This window comes from Centruroides vittatus, unplaced genomic scaffold, assembly GCF_030686945.1.
Source record: "Centruroides vittatus isolate TY-2023 unplaced genomic scaffold, ASM3068694v2 contig_1443, whole genome shotgun sequence".
NCBI lineage: Eukaryota > Metazoa > Arthropoda > Arachnida > Scorpiones > Buthidae > Centruroides > Centruroides vittatus.
Window position 1 is genome coordinate 58,143 of NW_027120899.1, and position 12,009 is coordinate 70,151.

The 12,009-nt window shown below is 38.1% G+C and overlaps 1 protein-coding gene across 1 annotated transcript in view; it reads right to left on the reverse strand.

Moving 5' to 3' along the window:
- LOC136968336 (ATP-binding cassette sub-family C member 4-like) overlaps positions 1–11,587 on the reverse strand; it is a gene marked incomplete at its 3' end in the record, with an annotated part of 68,551 nt that extends 56,964 nt beyond the window's left edge. The window contains exon 1 of the mRNA XM_067262336.1: positions 11,500–11,587. Within this exon, the coding sequence (XP_067118437.1) occupies positions 11,500–11,564 (65 nt within the window). The remainder of the gene's footprint in view (positions 1–11,499) is intronic.
- Positions 11,588–12,009: the final 422 nt, after the last annotated feature.

Here is a 12,009-nt window from a genome sequence, read left to right on the forward strand (position 1 = left end):
TTATATTGGGGAGGCTTATTTTGTTTTCGATGTCTTTCTTGCCTTAGCTCTGCCGCTTGTTCGGAGTGTTGACGTGCGGTCTGGTGCGCATGTTTCAATGCGTTGGGCTAATTCGGAAGCAAAATTTTCCTCAACATCATAGACTCTCGTGATAGGACTGGTCACCAATTCAAATGGGTATGTAGGGTCCCGTCCGTACAAAAGGAAGAAAGGACTTTCGTTGGTCGATGCGTGTATAGAGGTATTATAGGCAAATAAAGCGTAGGGAATCCATTCGTCCCAATCGCGTTGATCGCTAGCTACATAGTGCGATAAAATATCCACTAAGGTTTTGTTAAATCGCTCGACTACGCCGTTACAGGCGGGGTGGTATGCTGTGGTAAGAAGGCGTTTTATTTGTAACAGTTTGCATACTTCTGTAAACATCTTGGAAATTAAATTAGGCGCTCGGTCTGTGAGTAGGTGCGTAGGCGTCGAATGGCGTAATACGACATTCGTGACGAAAGCCTTCGCTATCGTTTTACTACTAACATCCGGTAGTGGGATCGCTTCCGCATATCGACTAAAATGATCAACAAATACTAATATATACTTGTTCCCGCAAGTGGTAAGAGGAAGTGGTCCGATAATGTCCATCGCGGTTCGTTCGAACACGTAAGAAAGAGGAGAGAACAATTGTAATTCAGCTTGTGTGCGTCGTCCTCGTCGACGATGTTTTGCGCAGCTTTGACAACTCTGACAATAATTGCGTATTTCCTTTGCCATTTCAGGCCAATAGAAGGACTTAGCGATTTTTGTTCGCATTTTCTGTTCTCCCAAGTGTCCGGCTATCGGATTATCATGGAATGTAGAGAGAATATATTCTTTTAATTGTACGGGAATGACGATTTGTTCCCACCAATCCGTGTGTCGTTTGTCGGTTCCTTTATGGCATAGAGCACCGACTTCGTTAATATAAAATTCCTCTACCTCGAGATTGTTATAACTTCCGGTGGTAACTCCGTCTTGTAAAAGTTGTAACAGAGACTTCCACCGCTTATCGCGTTGCTGTTCCGCGGCTAATTGGCTCACGGAGAAAATAGGTTCAACCTCCGATATTTGTCGGATGGGTATACGACTAAGGGCGTCAGCATTTTTGTGAGAATTGCCTGCTTTATGAATAACATCAAAATTAAATTCCTGGAGGAAAATGATCCATCGCGATAGCCTAGAGTTGGTCGTGGAATCTTTGCAATCGAGTAACCATCGTAGGGGGCGATGATCGGTTATGATCGTAAATTTGCGTCCGTACAGATAGGGTTTAAAGTACTTCACAGCCCACACAGTGGCTAAGCACTCCTTTTCCATGGTGCTATAGTTTAGTTCGGGCTTTCTCAGCAGCCGGCTTGCGTATGCTATGGGTTTCTCCCTCCATTTTCCTCCTGTGCTAGAATCGCTCCTAAGGCCGTGTTGGAGGCATCGGTAGCCAAGATAAAGGGTTTAGTAAAGTCAGGGGACTTTAATACAGGGGCTGACGTTAAAATTGTCTTTAAGGTTTCAAAGCTCTCCTGTTGGGTTGGTCCCCATTCGAATGGCGTATCTTTCTTTAATAAATCGGTTAAGGGCTTAGCGATTTTCGCATAAGCGTCTACATGTCGTCGATAATACCCTGTTAGACCTAAAAAGGATCGAACGTCCCGCTCATTTTCCGGTTTTGGGAAATCTAATACGCATTGTATTTTATCGGCGTCGGGCTTTATACCCTGCGCTGAGATCTCGTGTCCTAGAAACTTTATCTGGCGCTGCAGGAAGTGGCATTTTTTCGGTTTTAATTTAATTCCCGCTTCTCCTAACCTCTGAAAGATTTGTTCCAATCGTTTGAGGTGACTAGCGAAGTCAGAGCTAAAAGTTAAAATGTCGTCCATGTAGACGAGGCAGGTCTTTCCCTTTAGACCATGAAGGACAAAGTCCATAGCCCTTTCGAATGCCGCAGGGCTATTACGAAGCCCCATGGGACATCTGTTCCATTGATAATGACCATCAATGGTGGAGAAAGCAGTCTTCTCCTTATCGCACACGCTAAGTTGCCAAAATCCCGAAATAGTGTCCATTGTCGAAAAATAGGTCGCTTGTCCCATTAGACTAAGAGACTCATGCACTAAAGGAAGGGGATAAGGGTCTACCTTCGTAATTTTATTAAGCTTACGATAATCTATGACTAATCGGACCCCGCCCAATTTCTTCTTAACTAAAATTGCGGCCGAACTCCACGGAGAAGTGGAATGTTCGATAATATTATGAGCTAAGAGTTCGTCTATAATCTCATTTAATTGTTGCCGTTGAGCGTAAGGGATTCGATAGGGCGGCGAGTATATAGGCGCGGCGTCTCCAGTATCGATTTTATGTTGTACAATATCGCAATAGCCCAAATCATAGTCATCTATGGCAAAAACATGTCGGTATTTGTATAGTAAGTTTAGAAGAGCCTGTTTCTCTTCTTCTGGGATATTACTCCAATCAAAAAGCTGGCTGAACTCAGCTTTCGACATTGTCGCCGTTTTCCCTTCCTTTCTGACTCTCACTGGGTCGGTCTCTTCCTCTGCTTCGAAAAAGTTTCCGACCTTTGTACCCTTTTCTAATTTAATAGTCTTACGAGTAGTGTTGCAAATCCGAATGGGTACCTGTCCCTTCTTATTAGGAGCAACTAACACATCGGCTCCTGATATTCCTTCCTGAGAGAAGGGGATCGACTCTATTACTCCTACTTTTCCTATCCCTCTGGTCCCTCTAATAGTGGCGGTGACTATATTGTCGGTTAAAGGGGGAAGCCGACAGGTTTCCACTAACACGATGTCCCTTCCATCGTTCTCGCTCACCTGAGAATGTAAATTGTCTCTTTCTACTACACTCCCTTCTTCGGGCGCCCTCTCTATCCTCCGTTTTTTTTGAATTCTCCTATGGTCGGGGATTTTCTCCCGATCTATATCGCTAAACTGGTTCCCGTTCTCTTCGGTCGCTAGCTCTAGGGGAGGTTATAAAGGGTATTACGGTCTGAGGGGGAATTGTTAATTCTCCTCCCTTTAAATCAATAATAAAGCCCTTATCGGTAATCATATCCCGACCGATAATACCATCGCATGGGCAAGTAACATCCATATCTACCAAACAACAAGTGTAGGGAAATTGTAATCGACCGATTTCGAAGGTAGGGCTCATGATACCGTAGGTTTGTATAGAATGGCCCGTCGCGCTTCTTAAATCGGTTTCCTTATCGCTATCGATGTCTACCCTCTCTATCATCGTATTAGCAAAAGATTTGGCTAAGAGAGACACTTTCGCTCCCGTATCTATTTGAACTGTGGCCGGATTTCCTCCGATAAAACACTCAAAGATGGCTTCGCTTTGCGCCGGAAAGGAAGTTATGGAGGCCAGAGGCGACGGGGTTCGGTTCCTTGCTCTCAAGGGGTTTTCTGATTGCTGATTTAGCCTTCTCTGGGTTTGTGGCCGAATCCTAGCCGTAGGATAAGGGTTCCTTCGAGGGTGCAATCGATATCGTCACCCGTCAACGCTTCGTACTCTGCCCCTCCATTTGGACTGAGAGTTCTCCGGTGATTGGGATCGAAATCGGACCCTATTTTGTTCGTTACCGGTTTCCTGTCTCGCGGGCGAATAGTTTCGAGGCGGAGGCGGTGTCGCACGCTCGCCTTCGTTAATAGCTGAGGGGGAGGGCGAGTTCCGGTTCCTATCGGAGTTAAGGGTAGCTCGAACATTCGACTGATCGAACTGGCGTCGGGAAGTAGTCGGCCGATAGTCATTTTGCCGGGTAGGTGTCCTAGCATAGGTGGAGTTCCGGAAACTGCCCCGATCGCTTCGTCTTCCCGAGGGGGTTCTATAATTGCGTGGAGTTGTACCTCGAGTGAGCCCATCCACTCTACCTTTAAGTTCTTCCAGCGTCTTTGTTAATTGCGTTAAATCGTCTAACGGGGGATGTTCGGTTGATCGCAGGTTAATTGTCCGCAAGTTTCCGCGTGAACGCGCGGTGAGTTCCTCAATTGTTTCCTCGTTAATTGCGGCATCTAAGGCCTCGTCAAAGGTTTTTGGGGCATGACTCATTACCCTTTGTTGGATCCGCGGCGTGATTCTGTTCAAGAATTGGACCTTTAGGCGTTCGTCCAACTCTTTTCTTTGCACACGCTGGATGATAGCGGTTTCTGCCGCATCCGCACCAGGTTCCGGGGTGATTTCTATCTCTGTCGCGAGCGCTTGCAACCGTGCGGCATATGCTTGGACATCTTCATCATGTCTTTGCATGCAGGAATAAAACCGATTTAATCGAAAAGTGAGAGGCACTCTATTGAAACGCTGGAGCATAAGTCGCTTAAATTCGTCGAAATCATCGACTTCCTTAATTCGCTGATCCTTTCGTACGAATTCCCGGGCTATTCCCGCTAGTTTTAACTTCGCTACTGCCAGCATTTGCGCTTTCGACCATGCAGCAACCTTCATGATATCCGCTAACGAATCAAAAAAATCCGTTACACGGGGGCCTTGCGGGTCTCCTGAGAATACAGGCAGCAACGGGATTATCCCGCCTAGACCGCCTAACGTAACAGGGTTCGGTCCTGGATTTGGGAGCGGTGGCGGATCCGCTGGGTTAGCAGGCCCTGCCGCGGGTTGGGGATTGGGTTCCATTATCGCTATTTATTCTTAAGTCCCGAATTCGAATATGGCCCTTTTTCTCCTTTATCGACCCCACTCCTGACACCAATTTGTGGGAAACGCCGGGAGGTAGGACGGAAGTCGGACCTCCTTGTTCTCAGCGAATAGGTTGGCAAGACCCACTCCACTGTCAAGGATGGCTAATTTTGCGCGATATCCCGACTTGTCGGGATCGGTCAGTTACTTGTCAGGTCGAGTGGAGGAGTGTGTGTGGGGTCGTCGATAAAGAAAGGCAATATCCGTATAACAGGACAACACAGATAATGGTTTATTGGAACATAGGAACTACTACAGAAACGCTACGCATCCCGTCCCTAATCGCGGGAGAGAGAGAGCTCACAATTGTTAGGGGATTCATACCTCTTGGTTATCGAGTTTGATCGAGAATGTTCTTCAACTCGGACGTCTTTCCTGGCGGTGGTGACAGGTGGGCGGCAGGATTGACTTGTCGGCGGAGGCTTCGGCGTCTCGACTTGGCCTTCGAGTCGGATACGGTGTCGCCGGGCAGTTCGTCTTCTTCGGACGTCAGCTACTTGTTCTTAGAGATCTCCCCCCTATTTATACTCTAAGTCCCTTCTGCCACGATCACCAATCGCGAGGGAGAATGATGACTTGAATTCCGTCACTCAGGTCGGATCCTGAGAAGGAGGGAAGTGAGTTTGACGGCGGAAGATTGCACATTTTTCGAAACTTGATCGTTATTGCGGATCTCAATCGTTATCTCCCGAGAGGGCTTCGAAATAATTAAAATTTACCATTGGACCGGCCTAATACGGGTCTCACAATGTATTTCCGTTATTTTCATCACCTTTCCTTATGCCCTCTGCTTCTGCTTCATTTAATTTTCTTTTCAACCCAGTTATGTATTTATCCATCTAAAAGGATTATTATTTTAAATCAAATAAAAATACTTTTTTCACTACTAGCTTTAAAAGCGGTCTGTAGACCATATGCTACCCTCCATTAAAAGTCCACTTTATTCCCCTAGCCGCCTAGCGAATAAAGTACATTTCGGTAATTTACAACAATTGAGGATCGATTTCAGAAAAAAAACTATATTATAATACAATTTTTGTCATTGGAAAGATGATAATTATTTATATTTTACAACTTAAAATATTGATAAATAAAAAATATTTCAATTTAAAAATTAAATTTGACAGAAATTGGATATATTATTAAGTATGCCATTTTGTGTTGATACAGTAATATAGATACAGGCATCTGAATTAGTAAGCAACCTAGCAACCATAAATTTTGTTTCAAAGATGACTTTATATTAATTTAAAATACAATACAATTATATCAATATTTTCTTGTTTTCATTTTTTCTTTTAAATTAAAAATCAGTCTTAATTGGGGTAATTTTTAAATGTAGAATTAAAAACTAATTTTTTGTCAAAATTAATTACTGGAATATAAACAACATAAAAATGACTTGCGCTCTTCTTACATAAACGTGAATTTTTCCAATAACAATATTCATATTATTCAATTAAAACGGTTACTGGTATATTTACGAGAAAATAAAAAATGCGCTAGTAGTGAAAAAAATCGTATATTAACCAGCGCCCAGGATGTTATTTTATTGTTTCGGATGTTTATAACCCTGGCACTATGCGCTCGTGCCGATAAACTACCTCAACAATAAAATAACATTTCCTGGTTAATAATGTACTATTATAACAGTTATGAAATTTACCTCAAAATTAATTTAGAAGTTACCAAAGTGAAGTGTTTCATTCTATATATCAACGTGGTTATCGCAAGCACTACTAACGCTTACGCTTACGCCAAACTAGTTTGTATGTACAAACTAGTTTGGCGTAATCGTAAAAATCTACCACATACAAACGTAAGTTTGTATGTGGTAGATTTTTTGAAATTCCCCCCACGGGGGAAGTGTTATACATTTATAATAGATACATTTTGAGCCACAACAACGCGTGGCCGGGTCAGCTAGTACCTATCTAAAAATTCTATAATAAGTATCGGAAGAGGGTGAACCTAATTTTTGCACCCGGTAAAAACGGGTAAGATCGGCTGTAATTTAATAATCTTAATCTTCGCTATCGTTACGTTTTGCCCGAGCAACGCCGGGCTCATCTGCTAGTATATAATATTTGCTATACATTAGGAAGTTACTTTTCATACTGTTATTCAACTTTCATATTTAGACAGTATATTTTGAAAATAATGTAAAACTATTTTTTGAAAAAATTGACAAATTACATGATTTACGTATAATTTAGTGTGAATTTTTTATTTATAAACAACTCACACTTAGTATTTTAAAATAACCATACGCTTTAATCAATTAAAAATTCGTCAGTAAATGACATTACATAACCGTTGATTATGAAAGTGGTGTAAGTCCATTTTCCGCAGTCTAATTAAGCACTTATAAACTGTCCATAAATTACGTCTGCATTTTTCTTGAAATTTTTACTCTCTCTTCCCATTGTCTCAGTTTGTCCAAGTTTCTGTAACCCCCTCCCCTCTTCGGACGTCCAACATAACTAAACCTTCATCACTTTACGAATGATAGATACCACAAGTAGAAACGAAACGTACAAGAAATTTTGAAATAAATGTAATAAAATGCGTAAACTGTATAAAATTTACTTGTTTTAACTCTCTCTCTCTCTTTTCCAGTGTGTACGTCATTTATGGATAGTTTCTTATAACAGAAGAGTAAAAGTATAAATTTTACCCACCAAAGCACAGTTTGATGGAATGGAAATAGATGGAATAAAAAAATTTAAACATAACGAGCCTAAACGAAAATCACCATGATGAATAAAATGATAAACTTATCATAAAATAGTTTAACAGTAAGTAAGTACAGTATTTTTAATGTTGAGAATAAACAACACTATTTTATTTCTTGTTATTAGCTATATATATATACATTTACGGACTATAAGACGCACACCTGAATTTTTGAGGCAAATTTTTCGAAGAAAAAAGTGCGTCTTATAGTCCGTAAAATACGGTAGATATGTGTAAAACTACACATTGCACATGAATGGTGTTTGTATGTGGTAGTAGTCCCAAGTCTCCCATCGTGCACTATGGTGATTGCGTCTCAATAGCTATAAGGCTGTGGGAGATATGGGGGTTGAAACTGGTTAACTTCGAAAATGTGTGACGCTTCAATGAGAATGTTCCAGTTTTTTCTAGAAAGATCCAGAACCTAGAGGTGAAATTTGGTACAAAATTAGGGTACGTCATAGAAACGCACACTAAGAAGGGATTTTTCGAAATTTTCCCCGCGGGGGAGAGGAAAAAAATTAACCTGAAGAACAGCTTCTACCGTACTATTTTATATGCAAATTTTTGTATTTAACTACGTTTTAGTAGGGTACGCAATGCGAATGAACACTAAGAAGGGATTTTTCAAAATTCCCCCGCGGGGGAGAGGGAGAGCATTAAGTCTTAACCTAAAGAACGGCTTCTACTGTACTATTTTAGATAAGATTTTTTGTTTTTGATTACGTTTAGTCTTCATTCAATACTTAGGGGTGCTAAATTGATAACATTTCAGACATTGTTATAAATATTTTTTATATATTTTGATTTTCTAACCAAATGTTCGAACCGTTTTAAATTCGAATTACTGGAACGTTTACAATTATTCTATAGTCGAACCAATTCAATTATAGAACGATTGTAAACATTTCACAAAATTTATCAAATTAAAAACAGGTGTTAAATAACAATTACTATGGTTGTTGAAATATTGAATGTAAATAGGGTTTGCTTGCAAAATCCGCGCGAAAGAAGCCGCCGGTAACAGCTAGTTTATAAATAAAATCAGAATAAAACAATGTATTTCAAGTGGAATTGAATTTTATATAATTGAAATTTAATGACTTTTACAGTTTAATAATTATGAAAGTGGTGTAAGTCAATTTATGGCCCAGAAAGAATATATTAGTTTATTTAAATTCACATCGAAGTCATTATGCAATCAACTTGCATATTTCTAAAGTCGTAGAATCATTGTCAAACTTAGTACACTTTATTTATATTTTTGATTCGGCTAAATTGCAAACCTTTAAATATTTAGAAAAAAAATGGACTTACACCACTTTTATAATAAACGGTCCATTTATTACTGCCGATTCATTGAATTCATTAATAAAACCTAAACCTAATAATCGTAATATGTGAAAATTGTTGTTCTTAGTTTTTAGTTATTAACAGTTTCAACTCTTTGTCTTCTAATTGTGATTCCATCGATTCGGTTGGCTGTAGTAAGGGTGACGCGGTTTCCAGTTGAAGAACAGTTTTCGATTTAGAAGCATTTCTTTTACATTTTAATTTCCCCACTTTTTTAATCTTTCTGCACTCGGTGTCAGCAGGAGCACAGCCATTCTTTGTGTGTTTTCTTGATTTAATTGTGTACAAATAACATTTCAAGACGAAAGCTGTTATACAAAAACCTGCAAGTAAACTTGCCGTTGTTGATGTTCGTGACAGACAGCGATTGCTTTGAGTTGACGTATATAATGTGGAAGGATCTATGTTTCATCTTCTGTTATCTTCTTATTAATCTCCACAATGCGTCGTTGAATATCTATAGTATCCTCTATAATTTTTCTGCAAACAGCCATCTATCGATCGTCTCGAAAAATTTCATTTTGCGAGGTCTCTCGATTGAGTTGGAGACAGCTAAAGTTTCTTTGGAAGGTATTGTATGTGTTACCTAACTTGTATTACCGGGAAAACCCGATTTTACGCCAAAGAAATTTTTGCCTAGGCCAAACTAGTTTTGCATAAGCGTGTCAAGCCAAACTAGTTTAGAATTATTATTCAAGTATATTAATGGTTAAATATATTAATGTTAAAATAAAATTAAAAGGCAATCAATTAGATGAACAATATTTATTCAAACATAGTCTACTTAATTATAAAAAACAGGGTCAATGTTACTCTAGGTATCGAAGATGGCGGCTCGTCTCCGAGTCCAGCAATCAGAAGACAGGAACAATGGGGACGTGCGTTCTAACCTAACCTAACCTGTACTAATAAATTACCATAATTATTAGCAACCAAATTATTAGAATAGGTTAGGTTAGGTTAGAACGTGCGTCCCCGGTGGCGGCTCGTCTCTGATTCCAACAATCAAAAGACAGGGAACAGTGGGGACACGCGTTCTAACCTAACCTAACCTATTATAATAAATTACCATAATTATGAAGTAGACTATGTTTGAATAAATATTGTTCATCTAATTGATTGCCTTTTAGTTTTATTTTAACCATTAATATACTTGAATAATAATTCTAAACTAGTTTCGCCTAACACGCTTACGCCAAACTAGTTTGGCCTAGGCAAAACTAGTTTGGCGTAAAATCGGGGTTTGCCGGTAACAATGTGCATAATTACGTCTTGATTCAGATAGTAGCCATCCGATTGTTGAGACCAGCATCGAGCAGGAGGATTTTACGGACACTTTCACCGAAGTGGCTCATTTCCAAGTAAAGGAACCATAGAAGACCGTAAAATGCCTTTCGACGAATTCTTTAATTTTTCCTTTTTTTTAGAAAACATGTTCTAACTAAAAAGAAAGAAAGGAAAAATTGTTCGACCAGGAATGGATTGAATGATCAACCATTGTGTACGTCACTACTAATATTTGGCAACACAAGTATTATGCTAATCAGTTATCTATCGTCGTGAGTCTGGCAAATTTATTGTACAAATGTTTTCTGTATTTTGGTTTACTGAAGCATTAAAATAGGTACATAACTACTATTTTTACCTACTTATTTATTTGCCTACGTAATATATATTTTATTGTAGAATTTATTATTATTTCGTTTAATTGGGGCAGCCGCTTAATTGCGCCAAAATGGATTAGTCCCAATGTGTCCCAATTAAGCGGAATCTACTGTATATATTACGACAGCGAGAAGACTATGTATTAATGAAACTACTAGAAAGAATATGCGATCAATGAAAATATGAAAATTAATAAATTATCAATTAAATGAATTCAGTCTGCTGTGTTAAATATAAAGTTAAATTATTATCGGCCGAAAATAACTTTTTAGATATTCTAAATATATAATGGAAGATTTATGAGAAATAAATAGCCTATATTTAACTGATAAATATTCTGATATCAAAATATATCCCCTGCCAATTTTACGTTTTATGAACGATATTTAAATAATGCAACGTGTAATTTCAACAACTGAATTCTTTCCATAAAAATTTAAATACGTATATTATTACATAAATATTTTTTCTCGTAGTATAATGCTGTGTAACTCTATATTTATGCGATAACTTCTCCTAATGAGCTACAATAAACGTTTGTAAGTTAAGTGGTAATAGTAGTAAAAAATTTTATCGTTTATAATGAGTTAAAATAATATCTTTAAAAAACTAATCAAATTAAGTTTTAATATGTATAGTCATAATATATTAGATTAAACAAAAATTAAACACACATCCAATACAGAATATATCGGGTGTTTGATAAACAAAGTAATTTTAAGTAAATCTTTTTGATTTATCTCATGAATCTATAAATCCCTATCAATATATACTGTAAGTTTTACAGTCTCGTGCACACGGGAAGATTTTCGGTGTTATCCTATAAAAACGGAACAGTAAATTAAAAATTAATATATAATTTGTATGTACTGTACACCTGTATCATAACATGAAATGACGGTTTGAACAAATTAAAAGTTTTGTTTTAAACAATTACTCTTGATACTATCATACTTAATAGTTATTTATATTACAAAATTTCAATTATTAATCAGAGAAAATATTACATACCAGAAAAATATACGAGAGAAAACACCAACTGTATCGAATGGGTTACTTTTTCTTCCCCTCTCCATTCTCTATTAATTTGTCTCGTCTAACTAAATAAAAGATGGAAAACTAGCCAAGTGTTGAATGAAAGTCACTTCCTTGTGCCAGTATACTATATCGTGTATACTTTTTTATACACCGTATATGTAGTATTATTCATCAAATCTACACGTCTAACAGATAACATATACACTGTGTAAATATATATTTTTAAGTGTAAAGGTTTAGCGTGTTATTTGTGTTCAGAAAACCTTGAAGTTTCGTCAAGACATTTACCGTATTTTACGGACTATAAGACGCATCTTAATTTTTAAGCAATTTTTTTTAAAAAAATACCTATAGGACGCTACGGACTATAAGACGCACCTGAATTTTGGAAGCAATTTTTCGAAGAAAAAAGTTCGTCTTATAGTCCGTAAAATACGGTATTTATAATATTTGATTTGTGTAAATAGGTCAAAGTATAATCGC